This window comes from Channa argus, chromosome 2 (assembly GCF_033026475.1).
Source record: "Channa argus isolate prfri chromosome 2, Channa argus male v1.0, whole genome shotgun sequence".
NCBI lineage: Eukaryota > Metazoa > Chordata > Actinopteri > Anabantiformes > Channidae > Channa > Channa argus.
In genome coordinates, this window is record NC_090198.1 from 11,018,953 (window position 1) to 11,036,832 (window position 17,880).

A 17,880-nucleotide genomic window follows, 5' to 3' on the forward strand; every position below is an offset into this window, starting at 1 on the left:
CATTTTTGTTGGATCTTCCCTGCACTTCTTTCTGTGGGTGTCAAATGACTGATAGTAAGTAGCATAACTGATCTATCATTTCAGACACCATCAAATCATAACAAAAAGAGCCTTGGAGAGAAGAAAACCTTCATGTTTAGTGCAAAGATTACAGTATCTTGTAGAAATATCGGTTTTCTTAAAGGCAAACTCGCCCCAGACATATGATGACTCAGTTTTAACATGCCAAGATTAGGCCATATGCAGATAGCACTAGATACTATATTGTACAAAGGATTTGTACTTAAAGCATTTTTCAGTGGGATACGGATAGATATTCTTCATATGTTGCTCTTTAGTCTAAGATATGACACTATTTCAGATTAAACATAACAGATTGTATGCAATGTTTATCAAACTGTTCAGCAAAACTTGATTTCTTAGATTTTTATATTTTAGATGTCAATGCAAAATGCAACAGTTAAGTACATATTACAGAAGTGAGTCTAGATTAATTTAGTCTCTCATACCTGAAGATCCTCAGAACACTTGGGCTAAGTCTTAAAGGGGGAACTACTGAACAATTGTTCAAAATGACCCAGATGTTTTAACACATTTGCACATACTTTATGCACATTGAAGAAAAGTAGACTTTGGTACAATATCTCACTAAATATATTTACATGACATACAATTCGCCATCAGTGCAATACATAGGAATGTTGCATATTTACCAAATGTTAGACTCTTTCATTTATGATGAAAAAATATTCCAGTGACAGAAGCTGATATAACTAATGTGTAAAGTAACATGTGCAACTTTCATATTGGTTAACAGCTTCACAGGAAATAAAAATAAATAAATAAAATTTTAGTACCACCCTATCAACAATCAAATATGAAGCATTGAAAAAAGTAATAGATCACATGTACATATATATCTTTATACATGTAATGGATTGCTTTTGTACAAATATTTTATATAACTTTGGCAGTTTATCATGAACAAAGTTATCGGAAAAATATGAAACAATAATATCAAACTGTCAGCAATGTCATGTAAGCTTGCCTTCCAAAGCTCATGTTCACAGTGGTCATTCAGAAAGGCTGGAAGCCAATGGCTTAAAAAGAAGGAACAAAAAGCCAAAAAAGAAGAAGAAAAGAAGAAGAAGAAGAACATTTCCATCCTTTCTGCTAAGACTGTTAGCACTGGAGGCTGTCATCATTGTTGTCACGGTTATAAAATTACAAACACCTATGAAGGTTTACATAGCAGTCATCGCCATTTAAAAAAACATGGTCTATTTTCAGGTTGACTTAAAATACAAACAGTTTGAAGGCAAGGGGACAGGACCCTGCTCGGTGGTCACTGTGGAATCATGGGAGAGACATGACTGAGAAGAGGACATGCACAACAGTGCAGAGTGGAAGAACGTGAAGCCAAAAAACGAGGGTGCAAAATGACAGACTTTGCAACAATCAAAACGCCACATGGTCAGAAAATGACTTACACCGGACAAATTAATCGAGCAAATTTCAAACATACTAAGTTCACCATAATTCATATATGTTGGTTTTGTTCTTTTTTCACTGGTTTGGCACTTTATTGGAACAAATCTCCTTTCAAAAAGACTAATTGTTGTACAAAAGGTATTTCATGTCTCGTTAACTCATAGAATATAGTACTTAATAGTAAGCATACGGTAAGTAAACACTTGTACATACTGTAGTTTTAAAATGAACATTCCAACAGATGTTTTACGCACATGCACAAAAACAAACAAACAAACACAACTCTCTCTCTCTCTCTCTCTCTCTCTCCCTCTCTTTCTTGCTGCCTTGCCACATCAGGGCCTCCTCCTCTTCTCTTTGGACAATCTCATTCTTCAGCCTCTATCCTGAAAGAACAATGTTGGCTACTGTGCCTTCTCTTCCTCCTTCCTTTTCTCTCTAGCTCTCATTCAAGACAACACAACTCTTTTATTACTGCATTTTAGCTCCACATTAGGGCACTTCCTCTGCCGAGCGTGAGTCTGTTTTGAGACGCACAAACTCCTTGGCAACCTCGTCATGGGTCCTTTGAGAGAGTATCCTCATGATGGTGAGGCCTGTTTCGTCCATGGAGATGCTCTTCACCAGGGGGTAGCAGGCAGAGCAGCTGCCCTTCTCTGCCAGCTCTCGGAGCTGGATGACCGTCATGCCGATGGTGCGGTCCTCCCGGGCAAAACAGTAGTCCTTTACTGAGACGTGCAGCTCGTAGGCCTCTGGACCATGTTCATTACTCAGAACACTGGGAAAGATGACAAGAGTAGAAAGGTGAAAGTCAAATATTTAAATATGTACACAGGATGGAAAATTTTAAATTATTTTATATTCTAAATTATTCTAAACTTCCCTCCATGTAATAATAAAAATGTACACTGCAGGAAACATGATAATTCTATCACATAAAGGTTTATTAAACTGACCGATATACAGTTATTATTATTAGTCTCTTTCTCTAGAACTCCATGAGTGAAAACCATTTGCCCTTTAGACACCGACATCCAGCTTTGTTCACTGCTAAATGTAACATGTCCGTATAAGAGTCTGACTCCCCAATGAAAAGCTGCCTTATTGTATTCATGGCTGTGAAGAGACAATTAACTCATGTTATCCAAGTGAAATTAATATTCCTTTTTCAAATGAGCAATTAGCTCTAATAAAACTATCTATTAGACTGTTTTCTAATGACAATGAGCTTTTTAAAATTTAGATGTCAGTGCCAGTAGTGATACTATATATATACTGTACAGGCAACACCGGACCTGCACTGGCCATTCAGGTGTCGCTACAACTCAATCTGAAAATACTTGAACTAATCTTATTGGGAAGAAATGATCAAGGTTTCAAAGGCAATCCAATTTTGCCGAATCAACTGCATTCTGGAAGTATTGCCGGTATTATGCAGTATTGAATTCTCTTTTATGGTATGAAAATAGGATGCAGTAAAACAGGGAGAGACTGTCACATATAGTTAGATAAAATGATGAAATAATGAAACAGTTAAATGTGTGGTGTCAACAGCCCTCTTGTAATTAAAGCAAAGGTAGCACAATTACTCACTATTGGAATGTTTCATTGTACTTTGGTGACCAATTGTTATTCTTGGTTTTAGTGCTGAATTTGCGCTTCTTGTCAGCCAGGTGTGGTCCCACGGTGTTGACCTCCACAAATGGACGGAACATGCCGTTGGTCTGCCAGATGAGGTTGTTCACTGCAACCACTGAGCAATGCAGATGAAACAATAATCAACAACGTCCTACATATAAGAAAGTACAAGGAAATTTAGCACATTTTCCTAACCGACACACAAAATTGTGTATTTCTAATCATTATACTCTCAAACATATCTGCTTAAAGTAGAAATCCATATTATGTCATGTTATTTTCCAGACTAACCATTTTGCACTGACATTACTGTGGAGGATGCAAAGCTACTGACTGGCACAGACTAAAATGCAATGGCACTTTACATCAAAAAAAGCAATATTCTCAGTGCTTGGTTTCTCTGTGATGGTTGTCATGGATAATGTGGGTAAATGTAGAAAATTAAATATAGAAATTGACATATATAGAAAGAAAGAAAAAGGATTAACACAAGCTATTCATCCTGCAATAATTGATTTCTCCTTTAATAGAAACATCCTTTTAGGACTTTTATAATGAGCCGGCAATGACATGGTTATAATTATTTGCCAGTTTGTAAGAGCTGCAACAGAGAGCACTGCACCTATGATGATGTTTTCAGCTGAGTTCAGTTCTTGTTGAGACGGCATGCATCAACAAGTGTGTGATATAAAATTTTAAAAATAAAAAAAACACGAATGCCAGTTAAGAAATTTACACAAAAATCCAACAACAAACGTCAACCTAACGGTGGTGCTATAGGGAGGGTCAGAGGATCACTAATGTCATTAGGATTTGTCTACCAGGGGTATGGATGTCTGAACACTTTTCATGGCAATCCATTTAGGATTTAATGAGATAATTCAGTGTGGCCTAAAGTGGTAGCCAGATTCTTTAGATCTATAAATCATGTGATAGGCTGAGCCACATTTTTTTTCTTATAGATACAGTGAAAATAGAAAAGGAACCAACAATACAATGAATTAAATAATGCCATCAGCAATTATTCAGCTGTTCATCTCTGTGAAAAGAAGCTGCATGAATCTAGAACAATACGTCTGATCGTGAGGCCAGCAGTACTATGGCACAATATAAGATTACCACCATGAGCTTCCATGGTGAGGCTTTGAATATTTGCAAGTGTGAATACATTTGAATAAAAATGAAAAAAGCAGGTCTGAGTATAGGAAAAAAAAGAGCTCACCCTTCACGCTGACTTTGTGCTCTCCAGTGCCAGGGTGAGAGATGAGATTCACTTGCATTGACACCTCCCCCACCGATCCATTGGATGACTGACCTGGACACACACCAAAACAGCAACAGGAGAATTGGAAAGAGGCATAATGAATAACAGAGAGAATGGATGACAGGCAGAGAGGTAGCCAGGAAGAGAAATAGAGAGATCAGGAGACGGAAATAAGTGAGAGAGGATTTAGGGACGGAATCCAACTCTGTGGGCACAGCTTGTTTTTTTTTTATTGAAGATGAAATCCAGAAATTGATCCGAAACGCAGAATATAAACACCTTTCTGAGTGTCACAGCTAAAAAGCCTAAATCTAAGAAAAACTGGAGGGGAGTAGATTTGATTTTATCCCCATCGAAGCCCAGTAGAAAAAACAACCAGGGTTTTCTATAGCTTTGGGCTAAACATGAATAAAAGCAAGAAAAACTAAACTATACAAAAACATGAAGGTGCATGGTTTGCAGGCCATGGAAGGGGAACATAGTGTGAAAGGAAGCACTAAATGCATTTGACATCATCAAAATATACAGACACGAAAACAGAAACACAAAGAAAACATTGGATTTGACTGCATTTAGACAACTCGAGTGAAATGAAAACACCATATAAGAAGGAATGTACAGGACACAAAAGAGTGCGAGAAAGAAAATATGCTTTCGGGCATCACATGCTGCATAGTTCACAATCATATGGGTACACGCTGTTACCAGGAAACAATTAGAATTAATCGTTGACCACGTGTCTCACTTTGCCTGATGCAAGGAGTCTTATCCACTTCAGCTGTCTCTAAAAATGCCTTGTCTTTCTCTCAGCATAGGACAAACAGATGGGGAAGACTTGAGGGCTAATGCTGGAGTGGTTGATGAAGGGGCATGCTGATCCAATAGCTAATCAATATGTGCCAAATATGTCCTGCCCATTATGGCTGGTAATGAAGAAACAAGCCCTGTGATTTATTGTAATGATGCCCTGAGAGGACAGAAGAGACAGAACAACATTGCTGCAGCACAATTAAGCCCTGTTGTGTGGGAAAATAACACAGCAATGCCACAGCACATTTCCTTCAGCGATCAGCTAAAATAATATAATGAATAAACCTATTTCTGTGACTCTAACTGGAGAGGAGATTCATACAGTCAAACATTATGAATACAATTGAATTTGTTTAGACTGATACAAAGTCACATTGGACATTATGCTCAAAAATACAAAACTCAAACTCAAGTCTGTTGCTCCTTTGAACAAGCCATTGGCTATACTGCATTATAAAGCTATTCTGCATACCCACACTGCTGCTAATACCCTAATAGGTACTGGACCACTGTGCTGGTCAATTTATTACTGCCTCACACTGACCACTGAGAGTGATATGAAAAGGTTGGATTGTAAATCACTGACGTCTAGAAGGCATCGGCATCCCTGTTGTTCACCACAAGCTCTGACAACCTATTTAAGATCTTTAAAAAGGTCAGGGCTCATATTTAAAATCCTAGGGGAGGCTGATTTTTAAAGTTCTGCATATTTACTCTGGAAAAACTTATTTCTAGAAATGTCTATGTTTTTTTTCTGCAATAAGCTGCCGCAGAGCTAGAAGTCAGAGGAACATATTCCTCTGAGAGAGTTTAGAGCTTTATTAGCTCACATTACCAATAGAACTTGTGATTGTTTTAATTAGTGTTGCAGTGTGTGTATTTGTGTTTGTAAAGGTTGTTTAGGTGACTTGCATGTATTGTTTTATTCTTAATTAGTATATGAGTACATTATTTAGTGTGTGTAATACTGTAGATGTTTGATCTCAGTGAACTTCCTGAGAAAATACAGCTTAACTAACAAACAAACTAACTCACTAGCAAACTAACTTAAAATCAAAAGCAATATACTGTGTGTTTGTGGCTTTATGAAATAATAAATGGGCACGCACACAGCAGCAGATGGTGAAATGGAGTGGAGTGTGAATAAGATAAATGGTACATAAAACAGATAAAGGAAAAGAGAGGCAGATAACATGAAGGCAGCAGGGAGGAGGTGAGAAAATGCCAACCAATGAATTTACAGATAAGAAAGGTGAGTTACAGCCGTTCATTGTTATATAGAATTGCAATTTAACTATTTAAATATTGTCTTCTTTGCTGTGAAACAAGTTACTCTTAGACCACACTGAATGATCACAAATCCATAGAAATTACTTTATAAATGGGAAGTTGTTCAACATTCACATGATGTCATTGTATGATGAACGGCATGAAAGAGATACAAAAATTTGTTCATGAAAGAGATACAAAACCTTAGCCTACTTCCCAACAGGCAGGGAGATTCATGCACGCTTTCAAGCACACACTTGGCTGGAATGAACTAGTGCATGTCATGGCCTAATGTGTCGCTGTCAGAACACAGCTGTTGGTAATTCAATGAAACATGTGCATTGTGCTACATCAAGCATCAGCACATCCCTACACTGTTTACAACCACCTCACTACCTCCACTTACAGACATCACATCAGACCACCAGAGATAAAAAGTGACAACATAAGGGTGCGGGGAATAGGATGAGAGATTTATAGAGGAAAGAAAAACGTTGAGCACTCTCTTACAAGCACACAGTGAAAGACTGTGCATCTATACCCATCTGCCAGTCAATGAGAGGAGAACCGCTGGTTGGGCCTGCTGGCTGCCTGGTGACTGGCTTTCTCACATTGCAATCCTGTTTCCTGCTGCCTGCCTATGCAGTGTTCTGCAAAGCTGAACATGCTGAAGCTACCAGGAGTTTTAAAACTTCAATGCCCCTCTGGGCTACATTCCCTCTTGGATCTTTCTGGACACCTGAAGCTATTTCTGCCTTGTTACAGCGAGAGAGAGGAAACAAAAGTTCTGTATAGAGACTGATGATGGAGACAAAAGTGGGTCAGTGACGACAGAGAAGCAGAGGGAAGAGAGGAAATTTATATACTGACAAAACAATTTTATGAAAAAAAAAAAACTTGTATATTTTTAAGAAATTTGACATGACTGTGTCTATATGTGTTTCCAATGAGAGAGACAACGAAGAAGTGAACGAGCACGGAAGCATTTAAGCTCTTCAGGGTATTTAGTGAAGAGACCTTAGATAACTTTGCTTATTACTTTTTCAAAATGTATTAACAGTGAAGGAGACTAATGTCGTATACAGTGAGGTGAGGCGTGCAATTACTGCAATGTCCACCGTGCATACAAGCCTAAGGAAACAAAGTGACACATAAACATCTTAACACTGTGCACACGGTAATGTAAAGTGAGCTAATATCGATGGGAATGTTACACATTGTTGATGTTATAACGAGCCAGGGGTGAAGTCACGTTATTGTCAATTAATTAGAAAAAGAAAGTGGAAAGGATTGAGGGGTAATAAAATCTTCTTTTTCATTTGTCACTTAAAATGTACCAAGGACTTATACAATATAAACTATGAACAACTGCAGCGATAAAATACACTGTAAATAAAAGATTTAACTGCAAAGTTTACCAAGTTTAATTACAATATGTTTACCAAATGATGTCCTAGAAGAGTGTTAATATGCTGCTATATAACAGTATCCACACTCATTGCTTTTTCACACCTTTCTACACACTTTCCTCATCTAAGCATATTGAAGTATTTCTTCCTTTTAAAATGGGCAAAGTTCTCCTTTGCCTCTAAAACAGCTCTAAATGCATATAAAATATTTTCAGCACTTGAATGCTGAATGCAGCCGTGCTCTGACAAAGCCTCCTTACCTTGAGAGGTTTGTGTGCATATATATTTCTTGATCAAGGCATCTGTAGGTTGAGTGTAAAGGCTGAGAGCATATTTGAGGGACTTCATATCTGGGCTCTTTTCGAGGAAAGTTTTCTTCAACCCATTTCCTCCAGCATGGAAGTATTGCTGCAAAAAAAGGGAAAAGGCTTCTGTTCATATGTTTAGTTTTCAAAGATAAACAGAAATTGTTTATCCGAAAAATATCATGATGGTAATATCTTTTCAGTTTACACACCACCGCAGGTTACTTGTGGCAGAGAACCAGCCTAGGATTATATGGGCAGTACATTTTACGAGGAGGAGCATATAGATCAGGGAGACAGCAATAACAGCTACTTTTGTTGCTAATTACCATGCATTTAAATCTTAGACTAGCACTTGAATAGGTAATGGACATTTGTGCTGAAAAGCTTGATAGCTGAGAACAGACTAAGCTTTGCTTTCTTTTCAAATGTTGTCACCACTCCCACAAAGTGAAGGTGGAAGTGTGACCAGGGACAGGTCTTATTAAGAAACGAGGCGTTGCTGAAAAGACGTGACTATGGGTTTAGAATGAAGAAACATTCCTAAATCCCTAAAATATTTTATTGTTTGTGCTTGTTACTTGTTTCTGGTCTGTATAACACATAATCATTATAGGAACAAAAGGGTATTTGTATTGGTGTTTGCAGAGTTAGTGGAGATCTATGGTGATGATCAAAGGTATAAAGACGATACCAAATAACATTTGAGGAAATACTGAGCTCCACACATTGCACACACATTGCTATTGTGGTCATCAGTATGGATGCTCCTATAGAAGCAGTGTTGTTAAATATGTTTTGACTGGTGTCAGGTCTGTACTTGGCAGTCACTTGACACAGTAGGAGGCACTGTGCCTCATCAGTGGCTCATGAGTCACGAAATATGACCGACATGTGCCTCTGATGAACTATATCTAATGTGGCACGAAGAAGGTGAGTCATGGGTGGGAGTGTATCAAGAGAAGGAAAGTAGAACAACACACATTCAGGTTTTCTGCTTACACTTGTATTATAGACAAATATATTTTACCAAGAATTTCATTGTAACCAAGAGAACAAACACTAAAGTATTGCTTTTCGTTGGTCTTATCATGAGGCAGAATCAGTCTAGCAGTCAAATTAAACATTGTCCCTTGCTACGTCCCACTTTCTCATATACAGTATTTTATTGTTTTTTAATTTAACAGCTTCCAGTTTGTGCTAAAATATGTGAGGTAATACTCTTCTCTTGATTGTAGTACATGATCCTGTGTAGACGAGTCCCATATATATTTTCTACCTGTGTAAAGCCTACAGTTTATCTGGCTACAAGAACAACCAGTGATGTGGGTCTTTATATTTGTTTATTGATTATTGAATGAAACAAAGGTTCTTTTTTAAAAAAATACCACACATGTAGTCTATCCAAGTAAATAGATATTTAGTTAGTCCTTTAAATCCAGTGTGTATGAAACTGAAAATTCAACAAATTCTCAAAGGTCATTGATCAAAGAAAGGAAACATCCAATGAATAGGTCTTCTTTGACACATTTGGACAGTACAATAACCCGTTATCCAATCCATTAGTTTGAACAGATTTATAATTCAGTCTGGATAATGTATTTTCATTGGGGTAATCACTATATGCACACATGGCCAAATGGAAGTAGATATACTACATTTGAGTTATTAAGCGAACACACTTTATGTTTTAATCCAAAGGCACGTGAGGCTTTTCCACAGTTATGTTTGGATCTTTTTATAAATGATGTAACTTTGGCTAAAAGTGGGAAGTACAAATATGTCAGCCATATACTGTACAGTACAATTGTCGATAAATTGGCCATATTTGGTTGCATTTCAACGCACATCTTTCATTTTTATATATTTTTTTTTTAATTACAGGTTCAAAGCTATTGTGGCTGCAATGAAAAATATTGGAATTAAAATGCATAGCATTTTATGATCTGATAAGCTAAATCTCCTAGGGCATTACTGAACTGTGTTAATTGACTTTTCGCACTGAAATACTGATGAAAAGAATTCCAGCAACATGATTGATCTAAACCTGCAGGTAGTTTCCTTGGAGACAACAGAATCAATTAGTTTTCTCTGCACTTTATGATGCAGTGTTGCCCCAGTGACACCTCACCATAACTCTTCCCGGTAGAACTGAGGCTTAGTCTTGAAATTGTCTCATACCCCTTTACGACAAATAGTCGTATGACAGCAAATTAGCAGTGCTGCATTTCACACTCGCTTTCTTTTACTCAGCTGCTCTGGGCGTCTTTTTCTATTCCCGAATAATAATTAGATGGATGCAAACTGACATTGAGTCATGTGTTTTAAATCTATAATGGTAGCATTTTTTCAAGCATGTTTAAAGCACTTAAATGTGAGTGACTCATCATCTTGCAACTACATTGTGTGTCACTGAGAAAAATTGGGGAGCGGGTCAGTCCCTACTGTATGTCTGGCATTTGGGTGGTGACAATATGGAATACTATTTTTCTTACCATTTTTTCCAGACTTCATAGATTTTTACAATACTTTTGATCTCTAAAATGCTAGTTAAATTCAATTTGCATAATTTCTGCTCTTCTGTGCCTTACGCAGCCCTGCTGTCATCAGACGTCCTAGTGTCTCTTGCCACTCAGCCAACTCTATAATTGACATAAAACTTACCTTGATGGTGGGAAGCACAAGGTCCATTGCTGCACACTGGCGTGGAGTCAAACTTCTGGCTTCCTCTCGAATTACATGCTCCTGGAGAAATAATAGATTGAGTAAAATACTCAACAGCTGGCCAGGCACTTACAGAATAAGGCTGTACCCCAACCAAAACCCAATAAATTTTACGAGCTTCATTTGAGTCCTTTAATCAGTCTACGCAGAGTCTGATCAAATGATCAAAAAACATTGAAATAATATGACAGCTTTAACCCACTTAATCTGACAGGACCCATTCGATCAAAACAAAAGGTGGTAGTGGTTCAAAAATACTAGGTTTAGTATTGTGGGTGAATAAGAAGCAGTGTAAAGAGCTTTTGTACCAATAAGGGAGAAAAGCACTATATAACTGCAGTGCATTTAGTTTATTCAGAATCAGAATCTCCTTTATTGGCCAAGTATGTTTGCAAATACACAGAGTTTGACTTAGTTTGCCTTTCTATGTATTGGCAATTGTTGAGTACAACTAATAAATTGAGAAAAAGTTAACAATGTTTATATAAATTATAATTAAATTACTAAAATATTGATATGAATGAAAATAGTAATTGGGACAATGAAACTTCCGAAATGGCCATAGATGTACAGTATCACTCGACAGATTTTCTGCGACTTCAGAAAGTTGAGCATCTTCGTTCTAAAACAACTTTTTGGTGACACTGGCTACAGAATAGCAGCAAATTTCTCACTTAATTTAATCTGACAGCAGAAACAAACTTCTGCTGGTCATGTAAATACAGTTGGAGTTGAGCATCACTTGCCTTTATGTCCACATTTCGCATTTAGAAAGTTACACTCACGCAGCATTAGCAGGTGTTTTTACTTTCTTCACCTCAGTGTCCTTGTCTTGCTAGGACACTGGACTCTATGGACACTGAAGCCTATTTTAACTTTCCGGAAAAATATATGGGTGTTTTCTTGTTTGGGCCAAACACATTTCAACTGCATAACCCTGTAACTGAGGGCAAACTGCACTACATTTATTGACTGAAAATGGCTTGTTATCATTGTTATCGAGAGATTTGTTTTTATAGAATTAATAGAGATCGTAACTCAAACACCTTCAGGATAATGGTGAATAACCTATGGTGAGCCATCCTACTGGGAAAAGGGTGTTTTGGCACGTTTTTAAGTCTTTGAAAGAGCAGGAGTGTTGGATAAATTTAAAGTTGTTATCTGACAGTCTACAAATCTGTCATGACCATGCACGGTGTAACATTGTTTTGTCAATTGTTATTGGAATTTTCCTAATTTATGAACAGATTACAGCCAATCATTTCTGGCAGTGACACGTTTCCCTAGTGTGTTTTCACTGTAGGGAACACAGTATATAAATTGGCCTTACGTCTTCATGATAGGGGCTTTAAAGATACAAACCACCAATGCACAAACAGTTACAAACTGGCTGCAATCTGCACAGTTGTTGCCTTGTCAGTTGTGTGTACGAAAGCATGACCTGATAGTTTGTATTTGTCTAACTTCATATGTATGCATATGTACAATATGCAGTGTTTTAAAATGCACACCCCTCTCCTAAAATACAGGCTGCAGATGAATAACACATATCGGTGTTATGCATTCAGGATATAATAAAGATTTAATCAATCACAAGTTTGTCCAAACAGATGTTGCAAAACAGGTGTGAAATTAAAAACATAGCTTTAGTTTTGTTTTGTTTTTTCAGAATTGAACCAGACTCACTAGATTTATATTGACTCAGATCCAATAGCATCTGAGATTCTTCCTTTGTGTCTACATATTTGCGTAGAGAGATAAGAGCTAAGGGGGAAATGACCGTGAGATTTCTGGAGCTTGAAAGGCATGTGTGTCACACTGCATGGATCATTATTTGTTACAAACTGAATGAGTGTTGAGATTAGCTCCTCTGATGATCTATGAATGTTGTGACACAGGTCAAAGGCATAGATACACTGAACTACATAAGGACAAAAATCAGTAAGGTGAGGATTATCAGTCATAATCAACAATAACAAGGGGATGATAAACCACACTAATCTGAGACAGGAACACACCCATCTGTGAACTGATGCACAGTATCCAGATGTTGCCTCCAAGGAAATCCCACACAAAACACAAATAAGTATAAATACACCAACAACCAAACACTTTCAGTTTACATCCCCTGTATGACTCAGATCTGAAATACCTCTCTGAGGTACTGTCATACCACAGTTGTTAGTAAAACCACTCTGTAACCACTGATCCATTCCAATGCCTCGCTACACAGGGCTCAAGGGATTAAACATCCTCTGGCCACATAAGCAATTAGACACTAGCCTGGTTATGTTGCTTTGGGCTGTACTGCACAATGCCAAAGCCTACAGCAGCTTACACGAGCATCTTTCCAAATTGCATCCTTAATTTGTGTTTTAATATAAATATGTTTAGATATTGATCTGGGATGAGCTGTTGTAATGCATTTAGTATATTTGTGTCTGTATATCTAATGCCCCACATACAGTGTTTACATTAATTCATAAAAGATGTTCAGCACTGATAAAGATCTTAACTTTGAGTATGTGTGTTGAGATATGTGACAGTGTTCGTATGTTCATTCAAAATTTACCTTCAGTTTGGACAACTGTCCTAAGTCCTTGGCAGCACTGAAGATCATCTGAGCTCCCTGGCATTTGAAAAACATGTCATGTTAAAATACACAAGATCAATAAATTCAGAAACACTCAAACTATTAATCTGGTATAGTTTGATTATCTGAACAAAATAAGGAAGAAAAGTTTAAGAGACAAAACCTAAAACACAAGCTCATTATTGAAGTTTGAATACTGCACCGGTAACATTTCATAATACAGGCAGAGACAGGAAAAGATTTTGGATTTGAAAAAGTGTGTGACATAGTTGTTATTGAAAACTTTCACGTTTCCAAAAACAACAATAGAAAAAACGAACTAAATATTCTTCAGCTGAAAAAAGTCAACTTGGCTTTTACACAATGATCAACATAATAAAAAACTCAGAGTGGAGGAGGATTTAGAGATGTCATCTTGTGTCATCTCCTGTATGGTAATGTATGTGTTATGAGAGAGAAGAAGAGAGTTAAACAGATGGAGGAAATGAGGACGAGGCAGGTGGACAAGTGGAGGGGGTGGAGGACAGCGCGAGTAATGACACGAGAAACAGAGAAGGGACATAGACACATAATTGATGAAACTCACACTCTGGTCGCTCAGCGGCGGCAGAACGATTGTTCTCTCGATGGTATTCAGCACGATTTTCCATAACTCTTTGAGGACTCGTTTCAGTACTGTCTTCTCACAAATTCTGGCAAATAACATCAAACTGCAAAGCAGCAAAACAATTGTATTTGTCAGGTCAATAGTTTTGGCATTTGTCTCAAACTGGTCTCGATGATGTGATAACATTTCCATAAATAATATAATTCCATAAAAAAGGCACCTGTGATTCATACACTACAGCTTTATGGTTTAAGCTCACTCTATTGTGCAAGCGGGGTCTCAGAGACAGGAGGAAGGATTTGGTATTTCCATATCATTAAGAAGATTCCCTATAATACCACATTGGCCTCAATGTTGCTTTGACAAATGGTTGAGATGTGGTTCCCAAAGCTCAACTGAACCGTATCATCACTATGGTTCTTTCAAGAATACCCAAGAAGAAAAGGAAGTAAATGCAATCCCTAGGTTGCATTAATTCATAGATAATGCAGGTCTTTGAAAAAAATGTAAACTGGTTATGATTACTTTACATTTCTATGTATTTTATTCACATCTCTGAAGGCCCTAAATAGAATAAATTGGAATTTGAAAATAGAAATATAATTAACAACCTCAACCTTCCTCCTTAATGATGAAACGTCATTCATTAGAGGGAATAAAGGCATCAATTAGTCATTATTGCCTGCAACAAAGTTCAACCTCTTTAGCAAGCAGAATGCAACAAGAGGCTGCAGTGGCCAGTCACATATGTGCATTCTTCTTTTATTACTTTTTATTGCCAACTCTCTATTTCTCTTCTCACCCCTTATTTTGTGAAAAAACATAAAATAAGTATCACCTTGACACTTTTCTAGAGTTTCATAGCATTTTAAACCATTATCCAGTGTTTTGTATCTATTACTCAAAGTGGAATTTCTATCTCACAGAAACCTGAACATTCCCCCACAAACGGGGACTCTGTTTTAACACAGGGCCTTTTTCCTTCATTAAGACTTTTTGGTGCTTGAAAACTTTGCAGTTATTATTCGTTTTACTTTTACAGTGTACTGCAAATGAGGCTGCACTGTCTTTATACAGCCTGATCAAAAAAAATTACTTTTTTTTATTATGCTATTTTCCATGGGTCACAACATTAGATGCTACTGAAACTTGAATAGGTGATAAACTTTTTTTGTGACTTTAGAAGTACAAGGTTCATTTTCAGTAGTTTACCTACTACCTCTACCATGTTTCCATTTAATTTGTGAATTCCAACAACATAAATTTTCATAAACTGTCGACTTTTATAGTCAAATGTATGATTTAAATTAATGGTAAATAGCCAGTTTAAACCTGTTTGTGAAGTCTTTTATTCGACTAGAAAGTGCCCAAATTGTAGTACTTTGCTTAATTGCTTTATCAGTTCCAAAATATAATCTAATAATTACTTGTATTAATAATACCATAACACAAAATATTAACTTCAGTAATGATTACATCTTTTTGACGATTCTAATAACTGTGTACTTTAATCAACAAAATGCTTGATTTTTATCCAGTCTTAACAGATAAACCCTGAGAAAAGGTCACAATATATGCTAATCATTATACCCTCACAGATTCTGATGCTTCCACATCCTAACAAACAGTTCAGAAAGTAGCAACAAAACATGATGGCAATTACAGTAGTCCATTAAAGAGGGACATGCTTACTGGAGAAAACTGCAGCATGTTAAAATCCAGCCCTGCATTTAATAGATACCTACTTTTTATCCAGAAGGTCCATAAGAGGTCGGAGGACAGTCTCCGCATCTATGGCAGCGTTGCTTCCTTTGGCTGAACCTTTCATCTGGACCAGCTCCTGGTTCATCTGCTTGACACAGTCCTCAATCACAGGTTTAAAACTGGGTGGGAAAAAGAATAAAACATGCTTTGAATCCTTTTCTGGATTCAAATTTTAGGCCACAGCAGTAGTTGAGGTGCTCATGTCTTCTGCTGCTGAAATTAAGAGCAGGGATGTCTCTTGTTCAAGCTGAAATGTCTTGCAACTCTTGCTGTGCCTCATGCTCAGTGAGCACAGCAAGAGTGTGAGTCAGCTGGCGTATATGTCTGTCTATAATTAAGCGATCTTATAGTCCTGAAAGAACAAGACATAAATGAAGGCATTAAACTTAATGAATATGTTCCCATACAGGCACAAACACGAACTAATGCTCACCTAGAGCCGAACACTCCACTGAGCTCATCCAGTACTGTGTTGAGTTTATTCTGCAGCTCCTTTAGCAGATCACTGGCCTCTGCATCCAGCTGTCAGCGGAAGACACACAGTTACTACATTATTATACTCGGCACGCTAGCCCACACTGACTAGAACTTTGTATCTCTGGAGGATGCCTCCACTCGAGTGGGGGTGTTAGGGGGGAGATGACAGGCACAGAGGAGTATAACCTGTCTTGATGGTGGCCTCCCACTTATTCTGCTGCCATCTGTGCAGAGCAGTATTCTGAATACAAATGGACGGCTCACCTCCGAGCGCTGCAGTGATGACTGCTTGCTCAGTCATGAGACACGGTGTCAGCAAAGAAGCACCCAGCAAGTGGTCTCTCAAAAGCGAACATTTTTGTGCAGTACTAAACAAGCAAGAGTGAAGAGGATATGCCTTCAGCCAGTTATTTCTCAGGGAATAAAGCTGACTTTCATATATATATAAATCTACACACTACATACCGATAACCTGACACCAAATCCTGTGACTGACCTATTATTAACAAGAAGAAAATTCACAGATTTATTCCCAGCATTAATGTACCCATGCATGGTATGTGTTGGGATTCTGCAGAGCCATAAATATGCATATGCATGTGATGGATGTGCTGATGTGGTCAAGTTTGTGTTCACCTATGCTCTTGGACATAACCTGAAAAAATAATGCACGGATGGATATTTGTGTTTGTCTGTATGTAATTGCATAAGTCAGAAAATGCATGTATGAGTGCATCTGTTTGTCTCAATGCTTATGAATTATGCTTGCCATGGGCAAATGTCTAAATATTGATGTTTTGAATGCGGGTGGAGATCACACGTCCCAAGTTTGGTGCCTGAGATGGATGTGTGAGGGCAGGCACCGCACCACATGCATGACAGATCGTCACATTAGATCAGATGAGCTTTAGCCATGGAGCCGCTCATCTCATACGTTCTAATGGTGGAATGCTCAGCTTGGAAGAGGATGTGCAAACTAAAAACTTTATAGACAATGTTATTCTGCAGACATCCCTCTATCTGAGGTACGAATGAGTTAGATTTATGCGTGAGTGTTCATATGTGCATGTGCTCACACCGCTGTCATTGTAGCATGCTAGGCTTTTCTGTCACAGAGAAAATTGCTCACTGAGGTTAGAGGTGTGATTCTACTGTTTGAGCAACGGATAGCATCTTTTCAAGTGGCAGCAAGAAAATACTGTTCCTTGGTATTTTATCAGTTGCCCCTAGCCTTCTCCAACTGTGCTTTAATCCGCAGCCGGGGAGTATCGGAAATTGAGATTCTCAGGTATTTTAAAGAACACTGCATTTTAATGGGAGTGTTGGCAAAGAAAATTCACCCGGCTGTTAGATAAACCAAGGCACCTGTCACCTCCTGAGATGGGAAAATTCCACTCTGACTGTGGTACCTGATTCTCAAAATGTCTATGTGACGACTGTGTACTACTGTAACCTGACAAAAGGACTTTCATTCAAAGATTGTCACAAGCGTTTCAATGGGCCTCATACAAGAAACTATTGTAAAAACA

The 17,880-nt window shown here is 37.8% G+C and overlaps 1 protein-coding gene across 3 annotated transcripts in view; it reads right to left on the reverse strand.

The window, feature by feature from the left end:
* Positions 1-411: 411 nt before the first annotated feature.
* LOC137113969 (protein unc-13 homolog C) overlaps positions 412-17,880 on the reverse strand; it is a 97,865-nt gene continuing 80,396 nt past the window's right edge. For all 3 annotated transcript variants that reach the window (XM_067495316.1, XM_067495315.1, XM_067495317.1), the window contains 9 exons: positions 16,308-16,396; positions 15,856-15,993; positions 14,090-14,213; positions 13,483-13,539; positions 10,851-10,931; positions 8,142-8,289; positions 4,352-4,444; positions 3,085-3,244; positions 412-2,269 (listed from right to left, as the gene is read on the reverse strand). In XM_067495316.1, the coding sequence (XP_067351417.1) occupies positions 1,984-2,269; positions 3,085-3,244; positions 4,352-4,444; positions 8,142-8,289; positions 10,851-10,931; positions 13,483-13,539; positions 14,090-14,213; positions 15,856-15,993; positions 16,308-16,396 (1,176 nt within the window). In that variant the 3' untranslated portion in view covers positions 412-1,983. The remainder of the gene's footprint in view (positions 2,270-3,084; positions 3,245-4,351; positions 4,445-8,141; positions 8,290-10,850; positions 10,932-13,482; positions 13,540-14,089; positions 14,214-15,855; positions 15,994-16,307; positions 16,397-17,880) is intronic.